Here is a 21,517-nt window from a genome sequence, read left to right on the forward strand (position 1 = left end):
GCTAAACATTATGTCTGAGCGGTGACTCAAAGGTTAACCCTTTACCTCCCTGCACAGAACAAGAGAAACAGTGACAGTACACAAACCTTATTAAAGTGCTGTTAAACTTTTTTGAGTTTTAAAAGGAAAGAAAAAAGTTCACTGTCAACAAACATTGCCCCAGTAATTTTAAGAGAAATATATTCTTTAATGTAGACCTTGTGTTTCCCTGCATGTCCAGATCCACCTGACACTGAGTCGAAACACCATCAGCCAGATCAGGCCGTACACCTTCGCCGATCTCCAGGACCTCCACGCCCTCCACCTGGATGCCAACCGCCTCACCGTGCTGGATGACTCCCATTTCCAGGGCCTGGTGAACCTGAGGCACCTCATCCTAGCCAACAACCAGCTGCACAGTATATCAGAGGGAGCCTTTCAGGTACAAACAGTGATGGTATAGTTACCTTGAAAAAGTAATCTGATTACTGATTACTCCTTTAAAAAGTAACTTAGTTACTTTACTGATTACCTAATTTTAGAAGTAACTAAGTTAGATCACAAGTTACTTTATTAGTTACATTCAACAGCTGCCAGTCTTGTGCCAAAAAGTGATCGTCTGCCATAAAGTGATCCTGATGTTTCTGTCTGCTTTTATGTGTAATGTCTTTGCTTATATTGGTAAATAGAGTGCAGTCAACATGATTTATGAAGGGCTTATATATAAAATGAAGAAATAACCTGTATTCAAACAATCTTTAGGAGTCTGTGTTATTGTACCTACATTATAATCAAGACAGTGCTTTTTGGACACTTAAAATATAATAAATACAGGCCATCACTTTCTGGCAAACGCCAAAAATCACTTTTTGGCACAACACCGGCAGCACCCCCACCACCATCCCCCTCTGCCTCAACATAAAAATGACAACCACGAAACGAGGGCGAGTCAGCCGTGTTTGAGGGCAGCATTTCCTCTACTACACACTGTCCAACCAACCTCTTCAGCTCTCCCCCACTTACTGGTTTTGGACCGGTCCAGTTTTTGTTGTTTGGGTGCTGGGGGGCCTCCTGCATTATCCGCAACGCCAGATGTTTCTTCAAATCTGACGTTGTGTTTTTGAAGATAGATAGCACTTTGTCGCCAGCACAGAGTGCACAAATAACCTTCATATTGCCATCTTTAGCTGACACAAACTCACAATAGTGCCTGTATTTCAGCTAGAAAACGCGCATCTCTCTCCTCCCTCCCTCCGTTTGAGTCACTGTGGGCTATTATTGTCCTCATGATGAAAACGGGACTTAATTGTCGCATCAGCCAGACGTCACTTCCCGAGACGCAAGAAGAAAGCAAAAATCTATCTTTTTACTGAGGAAAATGACAAAAATTTCCAATATGCAAAACCATTTTACAGTGTAATTAAGAAATTGCTATGAAAATGAACTAAAATCACTCAACTAAAGGATGCAAAAACTCTTTGAAGTGTTTAAAATACTCTTTTTCTGCTCCTCTGGGTAAACTCACACCAACATAATCAAAAGTATTTTAAATCTGCCAAATTTTAATGAGTGCTTTGGACATTCATGAGGATTTGTCGCCCAAGCATTCAGAAAGACATTTGCAAAGATTGTGAGCAGAAAAGTTATTGCAAAGTCATTAATGCTTTTTAAAACAGTTTTGGTGCTGAGGGTCAAGTGTTGTGTGAGAATGATGCAACATTTTTGGCTCTAACTCGAAAGTCCAGCAGAAGCAGCCAGCCTTGCTTGCCTGCTCAGCTGGACACCTTTTTAATAACCCTGTCCTAGAATAAACTCTGTCCCCCATCTTGATGACACTGTCCTTTCTCTGCTCATTAAAAGTCTAAATGTTCCCTCAGGACTGGCTCACAGACCTCTGTAGAAATTTCATGAAGATGCCACTAGAGTGGCATGAACTCTGAACTCACTAATGGATAGGACCCTCTGAGCTTCAGTCCCAGCGTCACTCCTCCTCTCTCACTCGCTGCATCAGAAGAGTTATCTCACTTCACACATAACCCTCTCTCTCTCTCTCTCTCTCCTCGAGTTTCTCACTCATGTCTCTCACATTTTCAGATTCACTGAAAATTTTAAAGATTTTATTGCTTAAGAGTAAAAAATCTCTAACTAAATCAAGATTAAAATAAAATTTAGATTTTACAAACCCAAGTCTAATTCCAGTAAAAAAAAAAAAATCCCAGTAAATTGTTTAATACGCTTTATCTAACAGGAGTAATTTCCCACATTACTGAAAATAGATGAGCATGAAAAAAACATAACATATTTTTTTAACTTCTGTGTATAAAAATATGATCACATGAGTTTTCCTTTTGTATTTTCGTTGACGATATCCAATCATAGTCAGTCACTGTCATGCAGTGTACATAAACATATTCAGTTACTAATAATGCCTTTGTTTGGTGCCTCAGAACTCCAAAATATTTTTCAGCCACCAGATTACCTGGTGGACAGGTGCATAAGTGTGCAAGCACGGACAGTTTGTGCAGGTGTGGTTGGTGCTACAGGTTCTGATTGTGCAGGTTATACCAATATATAACTATGGTGGAATAAATCTAATTTAATAGATTAATAAAATATAATGTAATAATACAAAAATAATAATACAATAATATATTAAAGTTGACCTGTTCTTCCTGTCCCTATTTTCTGTCATCATACACTAATATAGATTTTTTTCAAAATGATGGTCAGAGTAAATATAGCCACACTTAGTTCAGTTTATGTATAAATACCAGTAGTCACCATGAGCCTAACACCGAAGCTGCAGGGAGAAGACTAAAGGGGCAGGAGTTAAAATGGTTTGTTTGCAACAGTGGATGACCTGAGGGGAAAGCAAAGCCACTCTAACAGAGTCCAATAGAGACCCAGAGTAAAAATATGTACTCAGAAATGAGCGTAGAAGGTTTCCTTAAACGGGAAAGCAAGCCAAATACCATCTTTATTTGTAATCTATTTGTTAGCATGTTGAACACGGCTGAGATCATTGTCTGTTGGCTTTATGGCCGCTGTGAAAGCTATTTACTTCAAACACCTACTCATCCACCAGTGAACTGGATGGAAACAGTTATTTTCAGCAGTTTGGACAAAATCACTCATTTTCTTGAGAGGTCAGTCATGAAATTGAGGCAAGTTAGGACTCATTTTCTGCTCTCGCAACTCTTTAAACTCGTCTTCACGGCTCTTAAAGTTTCTTTTGTCAGTGAGAAATGAGATTCCCTTTGGTGAAAAGCAATAAAGCACAGATTACTGTGACGCCAATCACGGCATTGTGACACTCAAACGCTGTCCTGATTGTGTGAATTATGAGAGCAATTATAGCAGCGACAACACTTTAGCTGATCAACATGCTGTTATTGCTCTCCTTCAATCCAGCTTCCTCTTCTCCCCTGTCTTTCTTTCTCTTTGTGTTTTTGAACGGTGATATTTCATCTATGTCCAGATTATGAGAATTATTTAGAGGCAATTAGAGAAAACAGCACGGTTTGGAGTGTACAGCATTGACCGGGGTAATTGAGCTCTCTCTTCACCTCTTTGTTTTTCTTTTTTTCTTAAGTTGTTTTCCTTTACATATTAACCCCACACCTTTATTGGAAATAGTCAATTTGTGCATTTAGTTTTTCTTTTTTTCTGTTGGGCCTTTCTTCTGCTCCCCACCCCAATTTATTTTTATTTATTGTTGTTTTCCCATTTATGCCTTCTTGTCCTTCATTTTTATACTTCAGCACTTAGATAATGTAGCACTTTCAAAGCAATGTTTTTTTCCAATTATACTACATTATGCAGTTAAAGTCACTGATCGCATCCTGCCTCTGTCCCCCTCACAGGACTTCCTCGAGACTCTGGAAGACTTGGATCTGAGCTACAACAACCTGGTGGAGATCCCCTGGGACACCATCGCTCTGCTAGTCAGTGTCAACACCCTCAGCCTGGACCACAACCTCATAGAGAGTGTCCCAGAGGGAATCTTCTCCAACCTGCACAAACTGGCCAGGTCAGTTACCACTTGCCACTACAGGGCACACCAGCCTGTCTGGGTTTGACTGAACGAGGGAGAGGAGAGCTCAATTTCCGTTTTCATTGCACTGCCAAATACAGTTCACTTCACTCTTTATGTGGTCCACCTGATTTCTGTCTGATTTCACAGACTTTTTATCTGATTTAGTGCTCAGTTCAGATAAAATTATTATAGTGGCTGATTTTAACATTTTAACATAACAGACTCAACACTGCATTTAATCTATTATTAAACTCAACTGTCAAATGTAAAGGAGCCCACTTTAATCACACTCTCAATCTTGTCCTGACATTTAACTAAATTCCCTGAAAACTCTCTTCTGTCTGATAATTTCTTATTAACGTTTAAATGTACAATAATGGATTACACAGCAGTGTGGAATAAATTTCATTACAGTAGAGGTCTTTCTCAAAGTACTGTAAACAAGTTTAGGATATAATTCTTCCACTGTTATTTTCAATACCATCTGCCAATGCAGTGCAGAGCAGCTACCTGAACTCTACTCCCACAGAGATCAATTATCTTGTTAATAGCATTACATCCTCACTGTGTACGACTCTATATACTGGCTACTTTCACTAAATAATAATAAAAATAAACCTAATACACCAAAACACAATAAATCTCATGATTGGAAACTTCAAGGCAAAACAGCAAGAGACTCAAGACAAACAGAATTAACACTCAAGTAATAAAGAAGTCAAAAGAAATAATCAGAAAAATACAATAAACACATACAGTACCAGTCAAATGTTTGGACACATTTATAACTGGGTAAGTGTGTCCAAACTTCTAAATGTTACACACAGGAATAAAAGGAGAACCTAAACAGAAACTCAGATTCAGATGTATTAACTAAGTTAACAAGTTTAAGAATCCTGGGCTTACTTTGGACTTAATTTTAAACTAAAAAAAAATCCATCCATCCGTCCATCCAGCCATCCTAGATGCTGGGACAGCAGTCTATGCACAGGAGCTCAGACTGCCCTCACCCTTCCGGGTATTCCAAAGCTTTCCCAGCCAGCTGGCATGTCCTGGATCTGCCCTGATAACCAGCTGGTGAAAACAGTGAAACATGCAGCAGCTAAAGAGCCCAATATGTTGTTAAAACATGAACATTCCTGCTTAAATATGCTAGAGAGAAAAAAAAAACAAGAATTATAAGAACTGTGGAAGAACTTCACAGTATTTAAAACTAAATGGGTTTACAGGAAGATTATTTAAAAGCTGCCACCATTTCAGTGACAAAAATATTTGAATGGATACAGAATCAGAGGCTTATTAAGAGTTATTTCTCTCCTGCCAGAGTACACACTGTATGCAGTGTGTATTTTTATTTGCATTGAGGCTTTAGAATTAAAATAAACCAAGAAAAATTATTTTGTTAATGCCCACTCACACACACACATATAAAGACACACACACATACTCTCTCTCTTTGAGTATCAGTTCACTTTGGAGGAAACCACCTGTTCAGCAGCTCTAAGCTGTCAAAACCAGGACTGTATTACATCTTCACCTGAACAGGTGCAGGTTCAGCATTTTGCCTTCAGGCATGTCGACATTTGAAGATCACAATTGTTACAGCCGTCACTTAATGGAGATTTGAAATTATGACCCGGACAGATCTCAGTTTCTCTGTTCTTAGATGTGGTTACATGTGTTTGCACATTCACACCTAAGACAAACTGAGTCAAATCTGATTGGTGCAGATATGCTGTACATGCAGATCTGAGTGGACTCTGGCTCTGTACTCGCCAATCTCAATCCAAACTGCAGAAAATCATATATTTAACCAATAAATGCCCACATTACATCACATAAACACTCAGATTATATGGGGAGTAAATTTAATTTACAGGCACAAATGGGATTAATTGGAATTATTTTTCATTTAAAATTCTCATTGATGTGTAAAAAGAAAAATAACCAAAAATAAATCATAAGTCACGCTTTAAAAACAAATTAACACTTTTGTGAAAAATGATACAATTCTTTAAAAAAAAAACTGACTAGATTTACATCATAGTTAAGCATGTGATTCCTCATAGTAGACCTGTCTAAAAGCCAATGAATCACTGGTGACACGTCCCCCAATCAAAATGCTGTTTTAAATGTGAAACTGCAGACATTTCCAGTTTAGGCTTTGAAAGGTTTTTTTTTTTGAAAAAAGAAAAAAATGTTCCCATTATGTGTGAGGTAATTTTCCTCAAATGGCATAAAATAACATTTCAAGCTCATTAACAGAAATCAATTTTCATTTAAGTCCCTGATTGATATGTTAAAGGGAAACTCTGGATAAATAGTCATGCATGTTTTTAAAAAGGCAGAATTAGTTATTTTTGCCCTGGAGACGCGGCTCAGCTGGTGTAATCCAGCGTCTGTTGGTGCACAGGTGAGCATTCACATCCATATATATTATACACACACACACACAAACTCACAAATAATACACCACAAAGTTGCTGCACATGAAATAACATAATTGAAATTTGTCAAGTGCAGCATGCTCACTGCTCTCGCAGCTATTAACTTCTTGTTAAGTCATCGTTGTTGGTGAATATTTCTGTAGGGACTTTCTAGAGGGAAATACACTTTCCTGCGTTTGTTGCTGACAGCACTGAATGCTTGACTCTCCTACATTATTACCAGGTCCAATGTTTTGCTGAGGAAAATTACCGTTCAATCCTCAGAGACGACGAATAGCTGATAGAAGAAGGCGCCATGGAATATTTGTGTGTGGTTAGGTCTCTTCTTTCTTGTTTTGTGGTCACAATTCCAGCGAACCTTTAATTTGAGATTTTTATGCATGCTGCTTAGAAAGACTGCAGCTTGCTCTGATGCAGCCGTGATTCTGGCCGTAGGGCAGGACAGAAACTGTTTGCGATTTTTCCGTTCCATGTTTTCTACTGCTTGTACAGGTGTGGACTTTTCAAACACTTCAGACTACAGGCCATATTTAACCATGCGTTCACATCCACTAACAATTTAAAATCACCAATTAACAAAACATGTACATCTTTGTGCTGTGGGAAGAGTCTGAAGTACCCAGAGAAGATTCCTGCAAGCACAGGGAGAACATCCACTCTCCACATGCTGTGAGGCCCTATGCTAGCCAGGGTGTGTGGGAGCAGTCTGAGCTCTCCCTCCCCCTAAGCCAGTGGTTCTCAAATCCAGGCCTCGTGGCCCAGTGTCCTGCAGGTTTTAGATGTGTCTCTGCTTCAACACACCTGAGTCAAATATAGAAGTCATTAGCGGGACTCTGGAGAACTTGACTACATACTGAGAAGGTAATTCAGCCATTTGATTCAGGTGTGTTGGATCAGGGACACATCTAAAATCTGCAGGACACTGGGCCATGAGGCCTGAATTTGAGAACCACTGCCCTAAGCTCACCTTTAGATAGGGCAGTGGCTGAGACTTCTTCCCGGCCACTGCCTCAAGACACCAGCAGAGATACACAATCTCTCCAGAGTGTCCTGGTCTGGACTTGGAACTCCTTCTGATAGGACATGGCCCAAACGCCTAAGAGGTGATCAGGCAGCAGCTCAGTCAGATACCTTCAGATAAAGCCTGTTTCCACAACTTGTTTCCTGAGGTTTATTCTTTCAGTCACTACTCACAGCTTGTAGTCATAGGTGAGGGTATACCTCCCTTACTGACCAGTAACTCGACAAGTTCACTTTCACCTTTCACCTATCCACATTACTGCATATGCCACACAAATCTATTTGTCAGTCTCCTGCTCCACTCTGTCCTCACTCACGATCACTCACGAACAACTCGGAGGTTCTTGAACTTTTCCACTTGGTTCAGTCACTCGTCCACTACCCAGAGCAAATACTCCAAGGAAGAACTGTGGCCTCTGATCCCTTTAGGGATCTCCACCTCATCATGGTGGAGGAATTTACATGCTCAAATGATTCCAAGAGTTATGTAATTGAGGGTAGTTTGCCCCTTTTAGGCTCTCCCCACGTAAATTAGTTTTGGATGATGAATGGCCAGACTAAATGTGATTCAAAAGACCCCAGTGATAGGAATACTGGGCGGGGCACCAGTATGGGCCAACCTTCCTCCTGCAGTGCTGACAGTCTCATCCTTGCTTGTAGAGACATGGAAAGTCACCACTCTGGTGGGAAAGGGACTAATTATTGCATGAGGTTGATAGACACTAGCTAGCTATAGTCTGGCTCATTTCATCTTATGTCAGTGGTTCTGGAACCAATCTCCCGTACAGGGGTTACACCATGTGTGTGTGTTTGAAAGGATAATCTTCTAAAACAGTTAAATTCAAATGTATTTGAATTTAATTCAACCTTACAATTACAACCTTTACCTTCGAAGATTGCTTGATAGGAGCCTGGTAGCTGTGGGCTCCTCTGATTCTCCTTTTACGAATGCTAGGAATCAAAACCCAACACTTTAAGAGCAAAGAGGTCTACTCCTGTAGAGTGTCCTTGGGTGTTTTGAAAGGCACTTGCAAATAAAATGTATTATTATTACTATTATTATTATTGGTAACACAAACTGATCTAAGAAATTCCATTACCTCTCGTCAGTGTTGTTGGGTTTGAGATAATTTTTCCCCAATGCAGCCAGAAGCCTTTTTTTTAAGTGATCTATGAATCAAATGCTCACATTAGTCTTTTATAAAATATGATATGTATATTGCTAATGATGTCCAGTTGTTACTGTTATTTTGTGATAAATATTTCATTACTGATCAGTGAGTCGGTCCTAATTTCCTGGGCAACAAGAGGCTGCTTTTTTTCCCTCCCAGTTTTCACTATTTCCGTTTAGCAAAACTTAATTAACTTTCAATTTACCCTTTTACTGTGAGTCTTTATAAAAATACATACATACAGCTTACATGTTTACATTGCTTAAAAATACTCAGGAATGTTCTCACTCTGTGTACATGAACAGAGGTGGAAAGTAATCAGTCCACTTTTTAAAGGCTGAATTTCCCTTCAGCTGCAGCTAGAGAAAAAAAAGACAAATTTTTCTCAACTTTACCTTTTTTTTATTTCAACAGTGAAATGTGTGGAAACAGTGCTGAGATTTGTAACCTTTTGCAGACATTTATGATTCTTTTAACTCCACTCTCATAAGATGGAAGAGGAGAACTGCTGGCTGCTGAGTATCTACAGCTCCCCTCCCCACACTTTCTCCTTTAATGTTGGCCTTTCTCTTCCCTTTCCCTTCCCTCCCTCTATCTCACCTTTGGACATGTCCACCCACCTGATCGATGAACTACCCATCTCCTCTCCTCCTACTTTATCCACTCAGAACTTTTCCACTAATATGATAAATAGGATTTTGAAGAAATGACTCACAGTTTGTTTTTTTTTCCTTTCTCCCCCTTCTGTTCTTTACAGTCCGGACTTACCCAGCCAGTGATTTTAACCTGTTCTACAGCAGCACTGTACAAGCCATGTACAGTGCTGCTTCCTGTTTTTTTTTTTCTTTCTTTTTACATATTTGTCACACTTAAAATATTCAAATTAACAAACAATTTTTAATATTAGACAAAGATAACCTGAGTAAACACAAAATGCAGTTTTAAAATGATGTCACTGACATCACTGTAGAGAAATTTTGGGTTAATCTTCTTTGCAGAATTGTTTTAATTCAGCTACATTGAAGGGTTTTCCAGCATGAACTGCAAAGCATCTCAATCGGATTTAAGTCCAGACTTTGACTAGGCCACTCCAAAACTTTATTCATTTATTTATTTTTGTGCCATTCAGAGGGGGACTTGCTGGCGTATTTCAGATCATTGACCTGCTGAGGGTGCTTTAGCTTCAGGATATGAGCTGATGGTCGGACAGTCTCCTGGTAGAGAGCAGAATTCATGGTTATGGCAGTTATGGCAAGTCCTCCAGATCCTGAAGCAGGATAGCATCCCTAGATCATCACACTACCACCATGTTTGACTGTTGGTATTGTCGACTGAAGTCATTTGAGGTTGAGATCTTGGTTATTCGATGGTCTATGCCTGGTACTATGTGGACAATCATAATTCTGATTTATAGAAAATTATAAAGTTGATTTATGGAATGTAACAAATAATCTGTATGATTTCTAAGTTGATAAGAATGTGTGTAACACAGAAATGATTTTTAAAGCACAACAAGTTAAGGAAATTGTGAAATCTTGGAGAATCACTGAGCAGGGTAAAATGAGGAACTGAAAGCTGTTGCTAAGGATAAGTAAGAGCAAAGAGAAAAACATGTCCAGACACATATAGAGTGGAAAAGTACCTAAAAACCCAGAGGGGAGAGGGGATGAGGTAATGGCTAAGTCAAATACCATAATTGGAAGCTGGCAGTGGAGTGATAATTTGTCATGATGATGTTTTAAAACTAGGATGTGTCTTAGATTTAAAATATAAAAGGCGATGCACCGAAGCATCGGACGAGAATCTTGGGAGCCCTTCCCAGCAACAGAACTGATCTACAGATTGGACAGAGCCAACCCAGCTGTGGACAGCTAATTGACTTGGAATAGTTCTGAGTGCACTCTCCCCGCCTGTTCAGATGAAGATTGGAAGTACCTAAGCTGTTGGATTTCAAGGAGGATTTCTGCATAACAGTAAGGACTATAAAAGAGGACAGTTAACAGAAGGAAACCAACATCTCTCTTTTTGGACTTCTTTTTCTCCACTTCACTGAGGCAGTAATAGACTGGACATCGGGTGTGGTCGCTTCGGCCGAGTGACTCACTCGAAGCCCTTTCTTCGCAAAAAAGGATTTTAAACATTTGGACATTTTCAAGCCCCTTCCTCAACAACCCAGCTTAAGTATAACATCTTGATTCAGATTTAGTAATTCTGAAAGTTATGCTCTGTGATTGATTAATTTTGACTCTGAAATTTAAATTCTAAGTAGATTGTTGAATTTGAAGAATTAATTAAGAATTGATTTTGAGCTAAATGCAAATTGCTTGAGCTGAAACCTGCATAATAAAATTTGACTCTAAAAAGTCAGTATAATTCTCTTGAGAATTATTTTCCCTATCGACGGTACATCTATGTCCATGCAACAGTAAAACGCTAGGCAAGTTAAGCTCTAACATCTAGGTTCTGTTTTGGACACACTAGTCTTCAGTAGTCCACTTCAACTTTACTTATGTCCCTTGGGCTCACTGTCCGAGCCGATAAAAGAAATCTGGCCAGTAACAAGTGCACTGATCAAGGGGTGGGCCGCTATAACTAATTGGACTATATTTCAGGGTCAGCTGTGTGAGCCTTCCTGACCGGCAGCATCGGAGTATAGAGGAAGCGGGGCAGATGTTTTTTTGACAATTTCAGACTTTTTGGTCAGCATTGTTTTTCTCCTTGGAACTCAACCACGGATGCCATTTTTGCCCAGTCGCTTTCTTATTATTGAATCATGAATGCTGACCTTTACTAAGGTAAGGGAGGCCTGCAGTTCTTTAGATGTTTTTCTGGGTTTGTTTGTGAGCCCTTGATGCACTTTTGGAATAATTTTGGTTGGCTGGTCTGTTCTGCTGTCACAGTTTGACCTGGACACAAATGACAGGTGTATTGTCTTGTTTACTGAGATGTTTCCCTTCAAATGACAATAGAGTGCAAATTATAAAACACAGTTTTCAGATGCTTGGTTCAAACACATCCCAAATATGTAGAACAGAAAAATATGAGCTGCATACAGCACATAAACCAGAGTGCTGCGTAATTAACCCCTTTAAAGTGGAGAAATTCATAAACAAAACATAGCTGCATATTCATTTTAAAGGCAAACCAAGGTGTAAAAGTGTAAATTCCAAAATCACAAAACATTATTATCTAACAATTTCACTAATGTAAACATCATTAACTGTGACCAACTTAAACATCTCTAAACCAAAAATAGTAATAATACCGCTTAAAGGTGTGTTAAACAGTGATATTACTTACAGGCAATGGTCTCCATAAACCTACATGTGTCCTTCTCTTAGTGATGGGTCAGTCACAAACGATCCAGCTCTTTGACATGAACGACGGGAGCCGGCTCCTGATAATGAGCCATTTCTTTTTCCTTTTTTTTTTTTTTTTTTTTTCGTCACGTGAGTTGTTAAAATGGGTGGCAGCGTCTGTGCATCTACACTGAGCAGGAGGGGAGGGGCCACAGACACACCATGCAATGAGTACACAAACACCAGAGATGGAGAGGTTCCTGCAAAGTTTGCTGGGAGACAGAAAACAGCAGAGGAAGCTGGGGTTTACATACTGTAGAGGCTACACACAGGAATGGTGAGGAAAATGACTGACAGAAAATGTAGTAAAGTTTGGACACATTTTAATTTGGCAGAGGAAGAGTGTAGACTGCAAACTTAAAGTTTCATATCGAGCAGGCTCCACAAACAACCTGCACAGCTGTATAAGAACTGTTCATGCATCAGTGCAGTTTGGTTGGTTTTTCTGGGTGCCAATCTTTTGTTTTATAATTTGTATTTGGAGCAGGATATTGTATGTTGAGTATATGAAGAAATATTTGATATAATGTATGTTTTTATATTAGTAATTCATTTTACACATTTTTTTAAGTAATAGCTGAGGAGCCACTTGGGAGCCGAAAGAGCCGGCTCTTCTTTGGGAGCCGAGCCTAAAGAGCCGGCTCTCTGAAAAGAGCCGGAATTCCCATCATTACCTTCTATTCAGCATAACTGAGCATCTAAGATCTACTTCCTCTTTCCTGGCGCACCTACATCATTTTTATTGGCTATTACAACACACATAAAATAAACACCAATACAATAGCACCTCCTGCTGGTGGGAGTTAACATCTGCCAGAACACGATCACTCCTTGGAAAGTTCACTCCTGTTCCAAGTTATCTATTTGTGGCTAATGGCTCTCACTATGGTTTGCTGAAGTCCTAAAGTCTTTGAAATGTACAAATAGCACAAACTTGTCGATGGATTTTTTTTTCTTATAAATGTAATCTATGATTGTTCAAAGCTTCTATCATAGCTCTGATTGAATTATTTGATCTTTATCTATGTTGTGTCACCAGGCTAGACATGACCTCTAACAAACTGAAGAAAATACCTCCAGACCCTCTGTTCCTGCGGATCCCGGTGTACGCCAAAATGAAGGGCTCTCCTCTTACGGCGCTGGTGTTGAGTTTTGGAGGGAACCCTCTGCACTGTAACTGTGAGCTGGTCTGGCTTCGCAGGCTGACCAGAGAGGATGATCTGGAGACCTGCGCGTCACCTAAAGACCTGGCTGGCAAATACTTCTGGACCATAAGAGAGGTTTGTTAAATACACTCATTTTAAAACCTTGTGAATTACCACACTGTGGTACGTTAACTAAAGCAAAAGTTCACCACTATAAAAACTCTCTTTTGATTAAAAAAAATGTAAATCACCTGAGCCAAAGTAGTAAAAACTAAAGTTCAGATATGTAAAATCCTCAGTTTGCCAGGCTCCTGTGACTGCTGATGTAGGTTGTGGTCTTGATGCCAGCCTTTTTGTTGCTACAGCCACCTTGTCAGTAGACAGATGCTATAAAGTTGCCACACCACTGATAATGTAAATCAAAACCATTTTTGTATCAGGCTGTAAGCATATTTATTTCTAAAGCTGGACAGTGGCAGTCAGAGGAACTGCAGCGCTCAAACGCCTGCGCTGGCTTCACCTTTCTGCTCTGAAGAGGTTTCCAGCAAATTCACTACTGTAGCTAATAGTTGTTGGATAATTTACAACTTTATTTATCTTTTTTAATAACATTTAATCTGCAGTGTATACACTTCTCTTTTTTTTTAATGTATTTATCATAGAATTCTGTGTTTCTGGTTGCCATTAAACCATAGAGCAAAGTGTGATTTTCTGCTGCCGTAACTTTAGCCCTCAGGGATACATAATCACACTCTTTCTCAAGGACATATCAGCAGGGCAGATGGTTGGTGTCACAGAGGAGTGAACCTTCTGCTCAAAGTGTGGAGACATGGAGTTTGGTCTGCAAAAATGCATTAGAACCACAGAATATTATTATGTGTTTCTGCCTTATATGGTAGTGTTAGAGGAAAAGTTGTGGCTTATATCTGAGCAACAACCCAGGATATGGTTTATTGAGCCATAGTGATGGAGCACAGAGTAAAATTAAGCCACAAGGGCCAAAACTCAAACAGATGGATCCCAGTATTTGGCTTTTATCCATATACATGTATTGTTATTGGTTTATTTAACAGAAAATACACATTAGATAAACATTACAGTGAATGTGATAATAAAGCTATTTTTCATCACAAGCCCCTGGAGACTTGTTAGAAAGGCAAACCAATATAGTAGAACAAAAGCAATTTTAAAAAATGCAGAGAAAAAAAAGAGCTTAAACCCAACAGTGGCTGCATAACACAAGAATGCGTTCCACATTTTAAATGGGGGAGCTTCATTCAGTACATGTGCAGTCCTGACAGCTTTGTCTCATTCAACAGTGTAAAATACTAAAAGACTGGATTAACTCACTGCAACAGACAGAATGATTTTAAAGGTGAAAATGTAAAGATAATAACTGCTGTATCCACATGCATATATGAGCATTCCTACTAGGTGTGCACGTGTTAATTGTAAGGAAAATGCATTTGTTATTTAATTATTGCACATTTACATACTTCTGCTACAAAAGAGAAATAATGACTCCAATTATCCTTCTAAAATAACCTTTATGGTAGGTGTGTTATTATTGGTGTGACATAACTTACCATCACAGTAATCTTGGTTTAATGTTTCATGCAGAGTGCAGTCCAACCCATTCTCATCTCAGGCTGTCAGTTATTAGTGTTTCAAGTAGTTAGTATTTAAACCCAAATTAGAATAAGCTCCTAAAGCTAAACCAGAAGGTTTTAGTGCCTAAATCTAATCCAGGTAGAATAAATCTAAGCAGTGAAAGTAAAAAGTGAAAGTAAAAAAGTAGAAGACACAATAGTACCACTGTGACATGCACCATGGTCTCCTGGCTGATAACACTGCAAATGATATTTTAACAAGCTCAGACATGGCTTTAGTGTCTGCCACCTGAAACTGCTCCTACACTTTCTTTCTTTTATATGTAATAATAAATGGAGGTGCACTTTAAGGTAAAGATAGGATTAATTGGTATCATCTTAAAGAGGATGCTGTACAGACCTTTGATTCACCTTCGAATAATAGTTGTGTTCCTCCCAGAGAGCGGTGCTGTATGATAACTTTAAGAGGATTAGCCTCGTGAAGGAGTAGTTGCAGAGACCACTATGTCACTAATTTGAACGGGAATATTAATACTCAGAGAGTTAACAGCCTTTTTCCCCATGGCAAGAACAAGGAAGCCTTCACAGCTTCAATCAGAGGTCAGACATTAGCAGTCAGTCAGCAAGGGAATTCCTGCTTTGACATCAGGTAAGCAGCTCTGCTGCTTTTTCCATCTGCTCTGCTTCTTGACTGAAGGCTCAAAATTCTCATAAAACATGAAGAGGAGTTGACGTTGGTCAATAAATCCACCGGTTGGATTTATTGAGACAAATAAGATAATTTATTAATCCAATACTGTAAGGCCATGGACATGGAGTATTCATGCTGCTTTCCATTCTATGCTGTAACTTCACATTCTCCTACTTTCTCACTTTCACACACTCACACTGGGGAGCAACCAGTTCAATCACAGTCTTTTACGCTGAGATTCACGGGAGCAATTGAGGGTCAGAATGTAATACAGCACTGAAAGGCCCTGGTGGTTTATTCGAAGCTCCAGTCCAGTGGTCATTGGGTCAGCAATCATCTCTGCTAGTAACAAGACCCAAGAAAGACCCTGAAAAAGGTTTGGAGACTTGCTGAGCAGCAGAAATGATGAGTAAACCCCAATAAGCCTTGGCTGGCCCTCTTTAGCCTTGTAGTAATACTCCACCAGGGTTTTGGTTGGCTTTACACAGGCTTAGGTGCCAGTGGGTGGGTTCTAAATAATGCAAGGGCTGAGAAACTCTGAGATCTCTTAATCTTAATGTGCAAACAACTGAACTCCTTTTGCAACTCTGCTGCTGCGAGATTTCACTGGTGTTGCCAAGGGCATAGAAAATGTATTGTTTTTCATGAAAAGATTAAGTTTCTTTTTTATTTTTAGAAGTGTTATATTTTCTTTAAACCCACTGGATATTTCACTTGCACCATGTGTTGTTAATTTATTTAGCTGTGTCTGTATTAAAATAGAAAAATTTTTAAAAATCTTTAGGACTCTACTTTTAAGGGTTTTTAATTCTATAGACAATTTTTAGATTTTGGTGACCTTTGAAATTAAAGCTAATTTAGAAAATTCTTCAAAAACCTGCTTAAATATATGCTTAGAGAAATTTCCAAATGTTTGCCAAATAGCGAGATTTGCTTCTGGACCAGAGGTCAAGGAAAGGTGTGAAGAAGAATTAATAAGGACTTAGGAAAAGAGAACCACAATGCACAGAAAATCTGACTGCACTTATAATAGACTCCTTAATAATATAATAGTGGATAAAGCTACAATGTCCAGAAGATGGACCACAAAATGCCCATTAAACGCCAGCCTTTTCATGCTGGCCGTATTCATGAGAACCACCAGTCAAAAATATTATTTAATTACAAAACTTTAATTAAAAAAAGGAACATATATATATATATATATATATATATATATATATATATATATATATATATATATAAGGATTTTCTAAAGTTTGAAAACACAATTTTGGACAGCTAATGAAAAATTAATCGTGGTAAACCTTAAACACATTTTGAGCTTTTTGATACATAAGGCAGTGTTTCTCAAACTGAGGGTCATGACAGACGGGGCTAACTTGCAGGTTTAACATAGGCTGTTCTTGAATGTTCAAAACATATCAGTGGGTTACAGCATGAAATTACGAACCATTAATAAAAATTTACATGATCTGCCACTTTTCAGGTATATTTATTGTTTTTAATAACAGTTGAATAGTACAGTGCCATGAATTATGGGATGGCCTTGTAGTTTTACTCTCATAAAGGATGCTCCAGTGTATCCTGTGCAGAAGGCGGTAATAAATGAAGCACTGAAGCATATTTCCTTGGTATTTGGAGACTTCAACCTGGAGACTTCAGTTTTGTGACTGCCACAAAGATATTTCTGGTTGACTTCAGTCAGTAAGAATGTACCTAAGCAAATCTGAATTCATCCACATCTTGTGTTTGTTTGTTTTTTGTATCAGTGACAGTTTGTGTGTCCCCTGACAGGAGGAGTTTGTTTGTGAGCCACCAATGATCACACGCCACACCTCCAAGATGTTTGTAATGGAGGGTCAGGAAGTCAGCTTGCGATGCAAGTCGATTGGTGACCCTGAGCCTTCGACACATTGGGTCAGTCCTGATGGAAAGCTGATTGGAAACACATCGAGAACCATCTGCTATGAGAATGGTTCCCTTGACATCCTCAAGGCATCCGTCAAGGTAGAGAAGCAGTTTAATTTGTAACTGTACTTCCGGCGCCGCGCGAGCAGGCAGCCAGTTTCAGCAGCTCCGCACTAATTCCGTGTTTTTTCTCATTTTGTTTAGTATTAGATGTGTTTTTGTGTTTCTGTATCTTCTGCTCTTTTTCCTCATGATGGAGCAGACTTTTTTCTGGAAAACTTTGTTTTTATTTACCCTTTTTATGGTGTTTATGTTTGGAGACTGCGAGAGTGGCCATGCTCCTATTGTTTACTCTCGGGACCAGCTGATCTCCATCGGGCGCTCCGCTGTGCCTACTCCTGCTGAACGACTCGATATTCCCCGCGAACTAGAAGGAAGAGACGCGGGAGACGTGCGGGCATAGGTCGTCGTTGCCAGGGGAGAAGGTACAGGCCCGTCATCCCGTCCATCATCATGGGAAACGTGAGATCTCTTCCCAACAAAGTGGACGAGCTGGTGGCGCTAACGCGACATCAAAGGAGCTACCGGGAGAGCAGCCTCATGTGCCTGACGGAGACGTGGCTAACCGAGCTAACCCCGGACTCACACATAAACATGGACGGCTTTCATTTGATCCGTGCCGACAGAACCAAGGAGAGTGGTAAGAAGAGGGGCGGGGGTCTGGCTGTGTTTGTAAACGATAGATGGTGCAACTCCAGACATCTAACCATCAAAGAGACGCTCTGCAGTAAGGACATTGAACTGCTCGCTGTTGGTATGAGACCGCACTATCTTCCTCGGGAGTTTTCACATGTTATTGTGATAACTGTGTATGTGCCGCCCTCTGCTAACGCTGCTGCAGCCTGCGATGTCCTCCATGCTACTACCAGCAGACTCCAAACACAGCACCCACAGGCCCTCTTTCTGATCTCAGGGGACTTTAACCACGTCTCCCTGTCCTCCACTCTCCCCACCTTCACCCAGTATGTCACCTGCCACACCAGGAATACCAACACACTGGATCTACTGTATGCCAACATCAAGGAGGCATACAGCTCATCACCTCTGCCTCCCCTGGGGGGCTCAGATCACAACCTGGTTCATCTCCAGCCTGTGTACAAACCCTTGGTACACAGAGAACCAGTTGTGACACACACAGTGAAGAAATGGTCTGAGGAGACTGAAGAAGCTCTGAGAGACTGCTTTAGCTCCACTGTGTGGGAAGAGCTTTTTGCCCCTCATGGGGAGGACATCGACAGCATCACGGACTGCATCACTGATTACATCAATTTCTGCGTGGAAAACACTGTGCCCACCAGGAGGGTACGGTGTTTTTCAAACAACAAACCCTGGATCAACTCTGAAATAAAGGCTCTCCTGAAGGAGAAGAAGAGAGCCTTTAGATCAGGAAATAAGGAGGAGCTGAGAGCCGTGCAGAAGGATCTGAGAAGGAAAATCAGGGATGGAAAAAACATCTACAGGAAGAAGATGGAGGACCAGCTACAGCAGAGCAACATCAGTGGGGTTTGGAGGAGTTTGAACTCAATTTCAGGCCACAAACCAAGCCCTAGGGTTGTGGGAGACTTAGAGTGGGTTAACAACCTGAACCAGTTCTTTAACAGGTTTGACCAGCCACCCACCCCTCCCCCAGCCCAGTCCCCCCTGCTGTCAGCCCCACCATCTTTAATGACTGCCAACCTTTCTTCTTCTTGGGACCTCACACCTCTCAGCTCTCAGCCATCACCCACCCCCTTCACTTCTGAGGACTCCATCTCACAACCCCCATCCCCCACCTCCATATTGTCCCTCTCAACTCATCATGTGAGGAAGGAGCTACGTAAGATCAAGGTGCGAAAGGCTGCTGGTCCAGACGGCATCAGCTCCAGGCGCCTGAGGTGCTGCGCAGATCAGCTGTGTGGCATCATGGGATACATGTTCAACCTGAGCTTGAAGCTGGGGAAAGTACCACAACTGTGGAAGACCTCCTGTGTGGTACCGGTACCAAAGACCAAACATCCAAAGGATCTTAGCAGCTACAGGCCGGTAGCCCTGACATCGCATCTAATGAAGACCCTCGAGAGGCTGGTCCTCAACCATCTACGCCTCATGGTGTCGTCTTCGTTGGACCCGCTGCAGTTCGCCTACCGGCCTGGCATCGGGGTGGATGACGCCATCATCTACCTCCTGCACCGAGCTCTGACCCACCTGGAGAAGCCTGGAAGCACTGTGAGGATCATGTTCTTTGATTTCTCCAGTGCTTTTAACACCATCCAGCCCGGACTTCTGAGAGACAAGCTGGAACTGTCAGGAGTGGACCACCACATCTCCGAGTGGATACTGGACTACCTCACTGACCGCCCACAGTACGTGAGGACACAGGGCTGTGTCTCTGACAGGCTGGTCTGCAGTACGGGGGCCCCACAGGGAACTGTGCTGGCACCGTTCCTCTTCACCCTCTACACTGCAGACTTCTCCATCAACTCCCCACGCTGCCATCTGCAGAAGTTCTCTGACGACTCTGCCATAGTTGGCCTCATCAGAGGTGAGGATGACTCAGAGTACAGACAGTGGACTCAGGACTTTGTGGACTGGTGCCAGCGGAACCACCTCCTGATCAACGCCGCTAAAACCAAGGAGCTGGTGGTGGATTTCCGCAGGCGCAGACCCACCACACGGACACCGGTGAACATCCAGGGAGTGGACATTGAGATAGTGGACTCTTATAAGTACCTGGGTGTTCACCTAAACAATAAACTGGACTGGACTCATAACACTGATGCGCTCTACAGGAAGGGTCAGAGCAGACTCTACCTGCTGAGAAGGCTGAGGTCTTTTGGAGTGCAGGGGACACTCCTGAAGACCTTCTATGACTCTGTGGTGGCATCAGCCATCTTCTATGCAGCAGTATGTTGGAGCAGCAGCTTGTCTACAGCTGAGAGGAAGAGGATAGACAAGCTCATCAGGAAAGCCAGCTCTGTCCTAGGATGTCCTCTCGACTCAGTGCAGGTGGTGGGAGACAGAAGGACTCTGACCAAAATAACATCACTGATGGACAAGGTCTCCCATCCCATGCATGAAGCTGTTGCCGAGCTGGAGAGCTCCTTCAGTGACAGACTGCTGCATCCTAAATGCACAAAGGAGCGTTACCGCAGATCCTTCCTCCCAGCAGCTGTAAGACTTTATAACCATCACTGCTCCCAACAAAAACCACAATAGCCTACACAATGTAGGATAATATATAATATACTGTAAATAGTCCGGCACATCATGCACATTGTATATAGTGTTATTATTATTAGTAGTATTAAGGTTAATGTTGTTTGTTGATTTTATATATATTCTTTTCTTAATAGTGTGAATTATTATATCTTTATTTATATTTATAATAACTGCGGCTGCTGTTACACCCAAATTTCCCCTCTGTGGGACAATAAAGGATGTTTCTTCTTCTTCTTCTTCTTCTTCTTAATTTTCAAGGAATACAAAAATGTGCAAGATTTATTGTGAAAGTTCAGGATCAATGCAACATCAGGTAGCGTAACTCACTCTGATGCCTTAATTTTGCAGAATATTAACATATTAATAACTGGTTGGCTTCTAGATTGTCATCAAACAATCTACATTTGTCCTTGTGTAAAAAAACAAAACAAATCTCTGTTTGTGCTTTTAAATTTGCATGATGTACATTTTGGTACACATATTTATTCAGACAGCTTTTACTAAAACAACTTATTTTGGGTAATTTAACCCTTTAACACCGGGCGATTGCCGCTGATTCACCTGTTACCCGCCCTTCCTTGCCGTGAACAGCTGGTTAACACTGAGCATATCATTGCTGGAACGTCAGATCAAACGTACTTTGAATTACCGTATTTAAGCAACCGTTTGTCCTATAGGAAAAATTCACAGTTTCTTAGCTTTCTGAAAGCTAAGAAATTGCACTTCCCACCCAATATAGGATTATTACAGTAACTGTTGTGACAACCCGATGCCGACAGGTTCGGTATTAAAGGGTTAATAAAGAAAAAGAATATTAAAACAAAATACACATAAAAATTATTTATGAGTTTAAAAATTTGAATAAATGTTGGGTTTTCTCTTTTCTTTT

At 40.7% G+C, this 21,517-nt stretch overlaps 1 protein-coding gene across 1 annotated transcript in view; it reads left to right on the forward strand.

Annotated features, from left to right (window-relative positions):
- Nucleotides 1–21,517, forward strand: part of LOC115790204 (leucine-rich repeat and fibronectin type III domain-containing protein 1-like protein) — a 474,798-nt gene that overhangs the window by 393,675 nt on the left and 59,606 nt on the right. The window contains exons 7-10 of the mRNA XM_030743914.1: nucleotides 221–421; nucleotides 3,843–4,009; nucleotides 13,053–13,293; nucleotides 17,257–17,469. Of these exons, the coding sequence (XP_030599774.1) occupies nucleotides 221–421; nucleotides 3,843–4,009; nucleotides 13,053–13,293; nucleotides 17,257–17,469 (822 nt within the window). The remainder of the gene's footprint in view (nucleotides 1–220; nucleotides 422–3,842; nucleotides 4,010–13,052; nucleotides 13,294–17,256; nucleotides 17,470–21,517) is intronic.

The sequence above is a fragment of the Archocentrus centrarchus genome, chromosome 13 (genome assembly GCF_007364275.1).
Source record: "Archocentrus centrarchus isolate MPI-CPG fArcCen1 chromosome 13, fArcCen1, whole genome shotgun sequence".
NCBI classification, from domain to species: domain Eukaryota; kingdom Metazoa; phylum Chordata; class Actinopteri; order Cichliformes; family Cichlidae; genus Archocentrus; species Archocentrus centrarchus.